This window comes from Sinocyclocheilus grahami, unplaced genomic scaffold (genome assembly GCF_001515645.1).
Source record: "Sinocyclocheilus grahami isolate Dianchi unplaced genomic scaffold, SAMN03320097.WGS_v1.1 scaffold1556.1, whole genome shotgun sequence".
Lineage (NCBI taxonomy): Eukaryota > Metazoa > Chordata > Actinopteri > Cypriniformes > Cyprinidae > Sinocyclocheilus > Sinocyclocheilus grahami.
In genome coordinates this window covers 25425-37927 of record NW_015506735.1, presented here as the reverse complement: position 1 = coordinate 37927, position 12503 = coordinate 25425, and the positions used below count along the sequence as shown (strand labels likewise).

The following is a 12503-nucleotide window of genomic DNA, read 5'->3' as shown; positions in this document are numbered from 1 at the left end:
TTCTATTTGAAATTATCATCAAATTGAAAATTGCTTTACTGTATAATAAATATGATTTTTTAGAAAATGTTATAAAAAACTAAATATAATTATAGAAAAACATTTATATTTATAATATTATATATAATATTACAAATATTAATAAATACACAATATTTAAATTAATGCATTTTCAACTTCTCAACTGATTTTATTTTATGATTATTTTGATTATTTGTGATTTTATGATTATTGATTAAGCAAATTCAGTTGAAATTACAACTACAAACAAAAAACATCCAAACAGCGATTAGAAAGTGCTAGAAAAAAACCCATTCCTAAATTCAAAATGATGCACCAAAGAGAAAAACAACATGCAAAACAAGCGCAACAACTAGATCTCGCTCGGAATAAATTGTGGTCAAAATGTAAGTGTAAACGTGAAACCGATTTGCGTTTCATAGTTTAGTTTGTTAGTGAAACGGCAGCAGAATGAATGAGCGTGTGAACTGTGGTGAACTGTCCGTCAGGTGGACACGCACATCCACGCCTCGTCCTGCATGAACCAGAAGCACCTGCTGCGCTTCATCAAGAGCTCCATGAAGAAGTACCCGGACGAGATCGTGCGCATGCAGGGCGGCCGCGGCCAGACGATGATGGAGGTGTTCGAGAACATATGTATGAAGAGATTAAAGAATCTGCAATCTGATCATCAAAAATATATCATTATGTACATACGTAAATATGCTGAATGAAAGTAGAATATCAGTGTAGAGTATTAGAATATACAAATATTTTTAAAAATAGAATAGAATAAAATTTGCTAGTATAGAAATAATCATCAACATGAAAGTAGATGAATTGAATATTTTTTAATAAATGATATAATCACAAATGTAATAAATGTGTAATGTATATAATACTAATTTATAATAATTGTAATAATAATTTATGCATTTAGCAGACGCTTTTATCCAAAGCGACTTACAGTGCATTCAGGTTATACATTTTGTACCAGTATGTTAAAAAATAATAGTAATAAATATACAGTTTTAGAATTTTTTAAAATATAACATTTGAATATTAATGTAGAGTGTTAGAGTACTGAAATAAATAGACTAATAAAATAACAATTATTAACCATGTAAAAATAATATTACAAATTTAAATACTTTTACTGTATGATAAAAATAAATATAATAATAGTATAATTAACTGTAAAAGAATAAATTATGCAGAAAATATAGAACAATAATATATAAATATCATATAAAACATCATAATTATACATTACATTATTATTAGTGCTGTCAACCGATTAATCGTGATTAATCGCATCCAAAATAAGTTTTTGTTTACATAATATATGTGTGTACTGTGTATATTAATATGTGTATATATAAATACTCACACATGCATGTATATATTTCAGAAAAATGTTATGTTTATATATTAAATATATGTATTTATAATATAAATTGTATGAATATAAATTTAGACATGTAAATATTTTCAAAATATATACTATGTGAGCCTATATATTATATATATATATATATATATACTGTATATATAATAAATATACACAGTACACAGATATTATGCAAACAAAAACTTTTATTTTGGATGCCACCAATCGTTTGACAGCACTAATTATTATATAAATATAATGTATAGCATTAGAATATTGAAATATATAGATAACTATCAAATTAAATTACTTCTATTTGAAATTATCATCAAATTGAAAATTGCTTTACTGTATAATAAATATGATTTTTTAGAAAATGTTATAAAAAACTAAATATAATTATAGAAAAACATTTATATTTATAATATTATATATAATATTACAAATATTAATAAATACACAATATTTAAATTAATGCATTTTCAACTTCTCAACTGATTTTATTTTATGATTATTTTGATTATTTGTGATTTTATGATTATTGATTAAGCAAATTCAGTTGAAATTACAACTACAACATCCAAACATCCAAACAGCGATTAGAAAGTGCTAGAAAAAAACCCATTCCTAAATTCAAAATGATGCACCAAAGAGAATGCAAAACAACAAAACAAGCGCAACAACTAGATCTCGCTCGGAATAAATTGTGGTCAAAATGTAAGTGTAAACGTGAAACCGATTTGCGTTTCATAGTTTAGTTTGTTAGTGAAACGGCAGCAGAATGAATGAGCGTGTGAACTGTGGTGAACTGTCCGTCAGGTGGACACGCACATCCACGCCTCGTCCTGCATGAACCAGAAGCACCTGCTGCGCTTCATCAAGAGCTCCATGAAGAAGTACCCGGACGAGATCGTGCGCATGCAGGGCGGCCGCGGCCAGACGATGATGGAGGTGTTCGAGAACATGAACCTGACGGCGTACGACCTGAGCGTGGACACGCTGGACATGCACGCGGTGAGAGTCTCGCACACACTAACACAGCTGATTTATACTTCCGCGCCGGACCTACGCTGTATATATTACGCCGTAGGCTATGCATCAGTTTTCATTTATACTTCTGCGTGTTGTCCGCGTCGACGTGCAGTACACATGCAAACCACTAGTCTGCAGTGTCCACAGGCATGTTGCTGGTGTAACCCGCAGTACCACGGCAAAAGCCGAAGGAGAAGCGGCTCGTCGGAGAAGCATTATAGCCGTGACGGCGGCAAATAAATATCAAATCATTAAATCATTATTTAAAACTACAAAAAGGAGACCACAACGGAACAGGAGAAGATGGCATACTTTCAATCTCCAGAAGCACTTGTACCACGGCAGATCAACATTGTTCGTCACGGACAACTACTGATGTATAATGCTATGTAGTACCGTATTGACCCGAATATAAGACAATGTTTTTTTCTTGGAAATACATCTGAAAAAACGCGGTCGTCTTATATTCAGGGTCTAGACTTTGACATGTCAATAATACACCCACAACAATAGGTGGCACCAAATACGCATACAACGAGTGTGGCGTGAAATACGTCATGCGTGTTGTAAAGATCGCGAGTAAAATCAAAAGAAGCAGAAAAGCTTACAGCCGCATGAGTTGTGACTGTCACGTTAGCCTGATGGCACCAAACTCTCTTTGTGATTTTAAAACGTAAGACAGTACCCAGATTTGAAGACTACAGTAAGATTTAACTTCTACTGTTAATAAGATTTTGGTAGGCTACTATTAGATGGATAGCCTAAATGTCCTAATTCAGATGGGCTACCTGTGCTTTTTTTTTGTTTTTTTATGGTATATCAAAAAGTGTATATTTTTTTAAAATGTGATTGCTGGTACATTTTACCAGTTTTTTACCATATTTTCAAAACAAAAATTAAAATAGGAAAAATATGCAATATGAAAATAATTGAAGACAAAATGTGTTTTACTGAGAAAAAACAAGATTTGTTTTTTAAAAAGCCTTTTTCCAAAAGGTACATCTGAAAAAAGGGGGGTCATCTTATATTCAGGCCAATACGGTATAATAAATAAGACAGATATTCTTTGCTTTGTTTTATTTTATATAAGAAGGTGTAACATTAAAATATATTAAATTGCACACAAAACTCAAATACATGCGGAGGGAGGGGTTCTAGCAGACCAATCACAGCATTTTTGGAGAGGTGCACGTCAGGCTACGGCGTGGGGTGTGCGTCTATAGGCTACGGCGTGGGGTGTGCCTCTATAGGCTACGGCGTGGGGTGTGCATCTATAGGCTACGGCGTGGGGTGTGCGTCTATAGGCTACGGCGTGGGGTGTGCGTCTATAGTCTACGGCGTGGGGTGTGCGTCTATAGTCTACGGTGTGGGGTGTGCCTCTATAGGCTACGGCGTAGGTTCGACGCAGAAGTATAAATTGGGCTTAAGACTCGCTCGCGCATGCTAACGCGCTAAAACGCTAACATGCCACAGCGAGTCACGTGACGTCTTCCGCTCCCTCCGCAGGACAGGAACACCTTCCACCGCTTCGACAAATTCAACTCAAAATACAACCCCATCGGAGAGTCCATCCTCAGAGAGATCTTCATCAAGACCGACAACCACATCCACGGGAAGTACTTCGGACACATCGTCAAGGTACAGACCACAATAATTCATCAGAAATCAGAGCAGCTATTGTCATATTTACAACTACTGGACTATGCATGTATTATATAAAACGATCAATAATTAATCATTGTCAAATAATGCTAATAAATATCTCAATTAAAATATTTATAACTATATTATATATATAATTATAAATAACATAAATAATGTACGGTATTAGAATACTAGCATTTATTTAATATTTGTATTAAAAGATAGTATTAATAATGTGAATGTACAGTATTGGAATATTTACATACAGAATATTAGAATATAATTAGGAATAAAAAGTAATAATATAGAAACAATTGGAAAAATAAAAAGTTTACTGTATTAAATACATTATATATAATTATTAGTGCTGTCAAATGATTAATCGCATCCAAAATAAAAGTTTTTGTTTACATAATATATGAGTGTGTTCTGTGTATATTTATTATGTATATATATATATATATATATGTGTGTATATATATATATATATGCACACACAAACACATGCATGTATATATTTAAGAAAAATAAGTTGTTTATATATTAAATATATTTATATATAATATAAAATAAAAGAATATGAATATATAAATGTATACACGTAAATATTTTCTAAATATATACTGTATGTGTGTGCATTTATATATACATAATAAATATACTCAGAACACACACATATATTATGTAAACAAAAACTTTTATTTTGGATGCGATTAATTGTTTGACAGCACTAATAATTATATATTGTAAAACAATGTCATATGTATTTCTATATGCACATTTAAAAATGCGTGTGTTTAAACTTTTAAAAAATAATTCAGTGCATTATCAGTTTTTTAACAAAACCTTTTAAGATACATTTTTGCTTACTTTCCTAAATCTATATTTAAAAATTAATTAGTAAAGTTAAATAAAAATAAAACTGATAAAATACATTAGAATATATAAACTCATTTGAATATATTTTGCTTTCAAAATGTAGTTTAAGAAAAGGAAACAATATGCAAAAACAAATGTTTTATTAATCATGCACATTTTTTATTTGATTAGTATTATTAATATAAAATCATGTGTTGAAAAGGACTTAATATATTTAAAGAAAATTACAATTAATAAAATATTATATTTATATTTCAAAGTGTAGTTTAAAAATACACAAAATACGAACTAAAAAAAGATGTTTAATAATGTCTTCATTGAAGCACACATTTAAATCTCATTATTGTATGCATTATTTTGTCACTAAATACAAAACGAGCCCAGATGATGGTGTATATTCAGTGCTGAATGTGCTGCGGTGCGTTTCCTGTGTGCGCAGGAAGTGATGTCAGACCTGGAGGAGAGCAAGTATCAGAACGCTGAGCTGCGTCTGTCCATTTACGGCCGATCCATGGATGAGTGGGACAAACTGGCGCTGTGGGCCGTCTCTCACTCAGTCTACTCTGACAACGTCCGCTGGCTCGTCCAGATCCCACGACTCTTGTGAGGAGAGACACACACACACACACACAAACACACACACACACAGTGAGTTTGAGACAGTGTGTTGTGTGTTTGTCCGCAGTGACGTTTACCGCACTAAGCAGCAGCTGAGTAACTTCCAGCAGATGCTGGAGAACATCTTCCTGCCGCTGTTCGAGGTCACCATCAATCCCAGCAGCCACCCGCAGCTGCACCTGTTACTGCAGCATGTGAGTCACACACACACACACACACACGTGCGCACACACACACTCTCGACACAGTCAGACCTAGGGTTGCAAAAAGGTGGAAAATTTCCAGTAAATTTTGGAAACTTTCTAGGATTTTTTGGAATATTCCAGGGATTTTTGGAAAGTTTCCGGACATTTTCCATCCCTTTTGCAACCCTAGTCAGACTTTATCATTAAAACTACAACCATAAAATACATTTTCGTTACTTCAAATAAAATAAAATACATAAATATTTCAGCTAGTTGCCAAGCAATGTCATTTTAGTATTATTTACATATAAACATGTTTTGTGTCTTAAGATAATTCATATAAATTCAAGTCAAAGTCAATAAATTCAAGACTCTTGACAAGACAAATAAAATAACATACAATTTTGTGCAGAATACACATTTATTTGTCAGTCTCTCTCTTTCTTTCAAAATTTTAAATTCGAAATTTAAATGTGAGATTCTGGAAACGAGATCTAAATTTAGCGGGAACAATCGGGTCCGGAAGAAAATTATTCACAAAGAGTGAATATAGCGGTAGCGGGTGACTGCGGAATAGATCCCTTGCTTAAAGAAACAGTCCCGCGCAGACCTCTAGTTTATTTGTCAGCCTATCTCTCTTTCTTTCAGTAGCGGAAATTTAAATGTGAGATTCTGGAAACGAGATCTAAATTTAGCGGGAACAATCGGGTCCGGAAGAAAATTATTCACAAAGAGTGAATATAGCGGTAGCGGGTGACTGCGGAATAGATCCCTTGCTTAAAGAAACAGTCCCGCGCAGACCTCTAGCTGCAAGCGCTGAATTAAAGTAACAGCGCATTGTTTGCAGTAAATATGAACATGGATTGACACGAAAATGTAGTAATTACACCATAAATGCATATTATTAAAGTCTACGGTGTTTCACAGTCAACACATATGGCTTCTTGGCTAGGTTTAAAGGGAAAGAGCACTTTTAGATAAACAAGGCAATAATAGATGGCACTCGTGGAGGAAGAAAAACAAAGTTCTTTATGAACCGCAGGATTGCTTGTAATTACGATTTCAATGCAAAAGGAGAGGCGGTAGAGCTGACTGTTTCTGACAATGGTAAGTTTGTGATAACGTAAGAAAAGTAGTTTAAATGTGTTGCCACTTGCTTGAGCAACTTAATATATAAATCTAGAATTAAATGCAAAAGTAAAAAGCATTGAATGTGTTGCTTATATTTATTGTGGTTAAACATGTCTGTGAAAGATTATATTACTGTACTGTGTAAAAAAAAAAAAAGAATTGCAATGCTGAAAAAGCATTTTGGATTTGAAATCAAAATAATGGATAAATGTTTTGTTTGTGGTAAACACGGACCAGTAGCGGACTCCTGTGTGAAAGCTGCTCCTCTCACAAGAGTCACCTAAGAGGGGAATTCCCCCATTTTCAAAAATGAAATTCAGGCCCTGAATAAATGTCTAAAAATCCTGATTGGAGTATCACTATAAATAGTTATAAATGATAAAAAGTAGGCTTTAAAAAGATCGTTATCGGCAGATACTGCTTTCTGCGATCGGCCTCAAAAATCCTGATCGGAGCACCCCTAGAATAGTTTATCGTGCACATTAGAGACTATATAAAAACACTTAACAAGGACATTTCCTGTTGAAACAGGAAGCAGTCACTGTCATTTTAGAGAGCGTCTGATTGGACAGAAGTCTATGGAGTGCACGATGATGTCATCGGTGCCTCTAGTTTGTTTGAGTGGAGGAGAAAAACTAACTGTAAGCCACAAATCGTTCATTTTAATGTGTAGGTGGTGGGATTCGACAGCGTGGACGACGAGTCCAAACCGGAGCATCACGTCTTCAACCTGGACAGTCCGTCTCCGGCGCGCTGGTGTGACGACGACAACCCGCCGTACTCCTACTACCTGTACTACATGTACGTCAACATGACCGTCCTCAACCACCTGCGCAGGTACTCACACACGCCACATCATGTGATCGAATCGCTTTATAAAGAATCACCTGAATCACCTGTCCGTCTCTGTGAGCAGGAGGCGGGGCTTCAACACCTTCGTACTGCGACCTCACTGCGGGGAGGCGGGGCCTATCCATCACCTGGTGTCTGGATTCATGCTGTCAGAAAACATCTCCCACGGACTACTGCTCAGGAAGGTACGTGGACGCTAGGGAGGGAATCAAAAGAAACCGATTCACTAAAGAACCGCTTCAAAAGAGTCATTCGTTCAGAAATCAAGACTACCGGTTGTGCAGTGCTTGTGTGATTCAGTAAAATGAACTGGTTCACTTAAAGCACCAGTTCAAAAGAGTCACCAGTTTAGGAATGTGACTGTGTTTGTGTTTGATTCATAAGAACCATTCATCTGGGAATCGGATTACACTAGCCACACTATACTATGTGTCTTTGATTCACTAAAACGAACTGGTTCATAAGAATCTTTAGTCCTGGAATTGGATTACATTGGTCACGCTATGTGGATTTAATTCACTAAAATGAATCGGTTCAAAAGAGTCAATTGTTCAGGAATCAGACTATAACTGGTTGGGCTGTATGTCTTTGATTCACTAAAATGAACCGCTTTAAAAGAGTTTTTTTTTTTTTTTTTTTTTCAAGAATTGGACTATAAAGGTTTTTTTGAGTGAATCAAACACATACAGAGTAACCTATGTAGTCTGATTCCTGAATTAACAATTCTTATCAACCGATATCGATTCATAAGTTACTTGTTTGGGAAATCGGTTACAGTATCTTTTTTTCTCTGCTTTTAAGAGTCGTTCTAGTTGCACTACATGGTTATGATTCACTAAAAAGGTTCAGTTGTTAAAAGTCGTGCATTCGGTGGTCATATTTCACTAGTTGCACTATGTAGCTCTGATTTACTAAAAAGATTCAGTTCATCGGAGTCATTTGTTCAGTAATCAGACTACCCTGGTTGCGTCATTCGGTTTTTAAGAATTTGTTTTCAACCCTAATGAGCACACATAATTAAGCAGTTGTAATCTGAATCAAACACATGCAGCACAGCCAGTGTAATCCAGCCATTTCCTGAAAGAAGGGCTCTTATGAGTCGGCTCTTTTTAGCGAATCAAACAAATGCAGTGCAACCATTCCAGTCCAGTTAATTTCAAGACAAACACCTCTGAATGAACCGGTCCTTTTTATTGACTCAAAACTGTACAGCACCACCAGTGTAGTCTGATTCCTGAACAAACAAGTCTTATGACCTGGCTCTTTTTATTGACTCAAAAAGTGTAATGAAGTTCGATTCCTTACCCTGCACTGGACTGACTGTGAAGTTTTTGGATGTGGACGCTGTGTGGATTTGATTTACTAAAAAGTACCGGTTCATAAGAGTCATTTGTTCAGGAATCGTACTACACTTGTTTCTTTTTAGTGAATCAAACACATACAGAGCAACCAATGTAGTCCCGATGCCTGAATAAATGACTCCTATAAACAAATGACTCGTTCAGTATTTTGTTTTCTCAGCTAGTTTCAGTTGTTGTGATATGTGGCTTTTGATTCAGTAAAAAGATACAGCTCAGGAAAGTTATTGGGTAACGGATTTCACTAGAAGTGTTGATTCATTTAAAGATTCAGTTCAAATGAATCATACTACCCTGGTTGCCTCATTTGATTCCAGTACTTTTAAAAGAACAGTAACTATTTGTTTTTAGCTAATACAGAGCAACCAATATAGTCTGACTCCTTAACAAATGAACTTTATGAATCAGTCCTTTTTAAGTGAATCAACACACAGCACAACCAGTGTAGGTTCACATGACCTTATTTTGATTCAATAAAACAGTTCAGTTCAAAAGAGTAATTTGTTTAGAAATCAGATTTCACTAGTCAGTCAAAAAAAACAAAAAACATACAGTGCAACTAATGTAGTTTGTTTTTGCTTCACTAAAAAGAACCAGTTCAATCTGTCACTGTGTGTTTGATGCACTTTGTAAGAGTCCGTCATTCAGGAATCATTGGTTTTCAGTATTTTGGACAGGTTCTCGTTTACTACACTGGATAAACACCCAGAGCTGAATGCGTGAGCGGGAAGTGGAGGTCAGATGAGCAGTGATCGTGTACCTGTGTGTGTGTCGTAGGCTCCGGTCCTGCAGTATCTGTATTATCTGGCTCAGGTGGGCATCGCCATGTCTCCGCTCAGCAACAACAGTCTGTTTCTGAGTTACCATCGCAACCCTCTGCCTGAGTATCTGTCCCGCGGCCTGATGGTGTCGCTGTCCACCGACGACCCGCTGCAGTTCCACTTCACTAAGGTGAGCGGCGGCGGCCCGAGGCGCTCCTGTCTGAGGACTCGTGTCGTGTGTGTATATGTAAACGTGTGTGTGTTTCAGGAGCCTCTGATGGAGGAGTACAGCATCGCCGCTCAGGTGTGGAAACTGAGCTCATGTGACATGTGTGAACTCGCTAGAAACAGTGTGTTAATGAGCGGCTTCTCACACAAGGTAACACACACACACACTCACTCACACACACACACACACTCTCTCTCACACACACACACACACACACACAAAATGAAACAGCAGTATAATGTAGAAACTACTGACATTATCAAAACTAAATTAACTTTGAAATGTTTAATCGTCAATAATTCAATATTTTCCATGCATGTTTTGTTAAAATGTATATAATCATATTTTTTTCTAGTTAAAATCTAATCCTAAAAACGGCTTGAAATTGGTGTGGAAAATTTTATAAAATTACCTTTTTAAATCCTTTCCTCTAATTTTTAAACTAAACTAAAAAGTAATTTAAAATAAAGTAAAATAAAATAAAGTGGACACAAATGTGTGGGAAAAATTCCAAATAAATAAAATGACACTGTAACATTCACTACAATAGAAATGACAGATATAAAATATAACATGTTATGTAAATGTATATACATAAAATAAATTAATATCAACTTAATTAAAGGATTCAATTTAATTTGGTAACTTAAATTTAATTAAATATAAAACTAAACTGAAATATAATTGTATATATTAAATACAACAGAATTATATTACTATTATTATGCACATTCATATAAATATATTAAAAACTAAATTTAATACAGTAATTCAATAATTATTAATCTATATTATTATTAAATAGTAGGGGTGTGACGAGACGCTTATCCCACGAGACGAGACATGAGACGGTTCACGAGAACGAGACAAGGTTTTTTTTAGACGTTTTAAAAGAAATCCTCAATGATGAAATATATAGGGAAATAGTATTTTATTCAGCAGAAAAACACAAAATGCAAAAAATTTATATATATATAACACGATTCTCTCACGATTCTGAAGAAAAAAAGATTAGAAAACTAAACAAAATAACGTAATTTACTAGTGGTTCTGACAAAATGTTCATTGCTTAAGTCTTTTTTTTTTTAAATATATTAATTTGAACAAAATAAAAAATAAAAAATTCAATGGAGTCAGTGTCTCAATTCATAAAGACATGTTTCACAGTTGGAATCTCCTGAATGAATAATTCAATGACAAATACTTTTTTAAACGGGCAGTTGTCACCACCTCCTGGAGGAAGAGTATAAGCGTTACAATACATACGAGTGTTAAAGGATTAGTTCACTTCTGAATTAAAATTTCCTCACCCCCATGTCATCCAAGATGTTCATGTCTTTCTTTCTTCAGTCGAAAAGAAATTAAGGTTTTTGAGGAAAACATTCCAGGGTTTTTCTCTATAAAAACTGAATTGGTGGGTTTTTGTTAAATGTGAGCCAAAATCATCTCAATTAAAAGAACCAAAGACTTAAACTACTTCAGTCTGTGTGCATTGAATTTATTTAATACACAAGTTTCACAATTTGACTGTAGAGAATAAGAGTTTATACCCAAACTATAAACTTTTATCCCAGTACTTCTGTTATTTAAATGTCTGTAACACAGAAATAATGATGTGTGGTTAAAAGACTGTTTGAGTTGCTCTTTCTGGATCAGCAGCAGCATGAATGATTCATTAACATGGGCAGCGACAAAACGTACTCGCGATGTGAAACAGTTGTAATAGACATAGCTGAATCGTTGTCATTCAGGAATAAGCTGCGAGGATATCGTCACGTTCTTGCAAGACCAGACGGATATCTAGCGAGACGCATCGGATCTCACATCCCTATTAAATAGTATAATTATACATGCTATTAATATTAATGATAGTGTATATTTGTTAATCAAATATATAATTACAATTATATTACCATACGTTATATTTACAATTACAAATATTTTATGTTTTATACATTCTATTATTAATGTTAAACATGTACATATTGATTTATACCATGTATAACAATGGCATCATATTATTATTATTATTACTATACATTATAATTATTATATTACAGTAATATTTATATTATACACATCAATATATTAAAAACATGCATAATAATTCACTCAATAATTATTCATCTAAAATTTTCCTATAAAGCTGCTTTGAAATGACGCATGACTCTCTTTTCTCCTCGTTTCAGAGTAAGAGTCATTGGCTGGGTCCTGATTACACTAAAGAGGGTCCCATCAGTAACGACATTCGGCGCACAAACGTCCCAGATATCCGTGTGGGGTATCGATACGAGACTCTGTGTGAAGAGCTGCACCTGATCACGCAGGCCATACGAACGCAGGAGCTGGACAGAATCGAGGAGGAGGACGGGCTATCATTCACATCCAGCCAACCAACACGCTAGAGACGAGCCCTGACCCCGC

At 34.7% G+C, this 12503-nt stretch overlaps 1 protein-coding gene across 4 annotated transcripts in view; it reads left to right on the top strand.

The window, feature by feature from the left end:
* The window catches only part of LOC107571172 (AMP deaminase 2-like), a 28205-nt gene extending 15702 nt beyond the window's left edge, over positions 1–12503 (top strand). For 3 of the 4 annotated variants that reach the window (XM_016257460.1, XM_016257458.1, XM_016257461.1), the window contains 10 exons: positions 510–641; positions 2342–2404; positions 3929–4060; positions 5385–5548; positions 5631–5757; positions 7553–7716; positions 7796–7916; positions 9867–10040; positions 10119–10229; positions 12269–12503. In XM_016257460.1, the coding sequence (XP_016112946.1) occupies positions 510–641; positions 2342–2404; positions 3929–4060; positions 5385–5548; positions 5631–5757; positions 7553–7716; positions 7796–7916; positions 9867–10040; positions 10119–10229; positions 12269–12484 (1404 nt within the window). In that variant the 3' untranslated portion in view covers positions 12485–12503. Of the gene's footprint in view, positions 1–509; positions 654–2341; positions 2405–3928; positions 4061–5384; positions 5549–5630; positions 5758–7552; positions 7717–7795; positions 7917–9866; positions 10041–10118; positions 10230–12268 lie in introns of all 4 variants that reach the window. The other variant, XM_016257459.1, reaches the window with a different exon arrangement.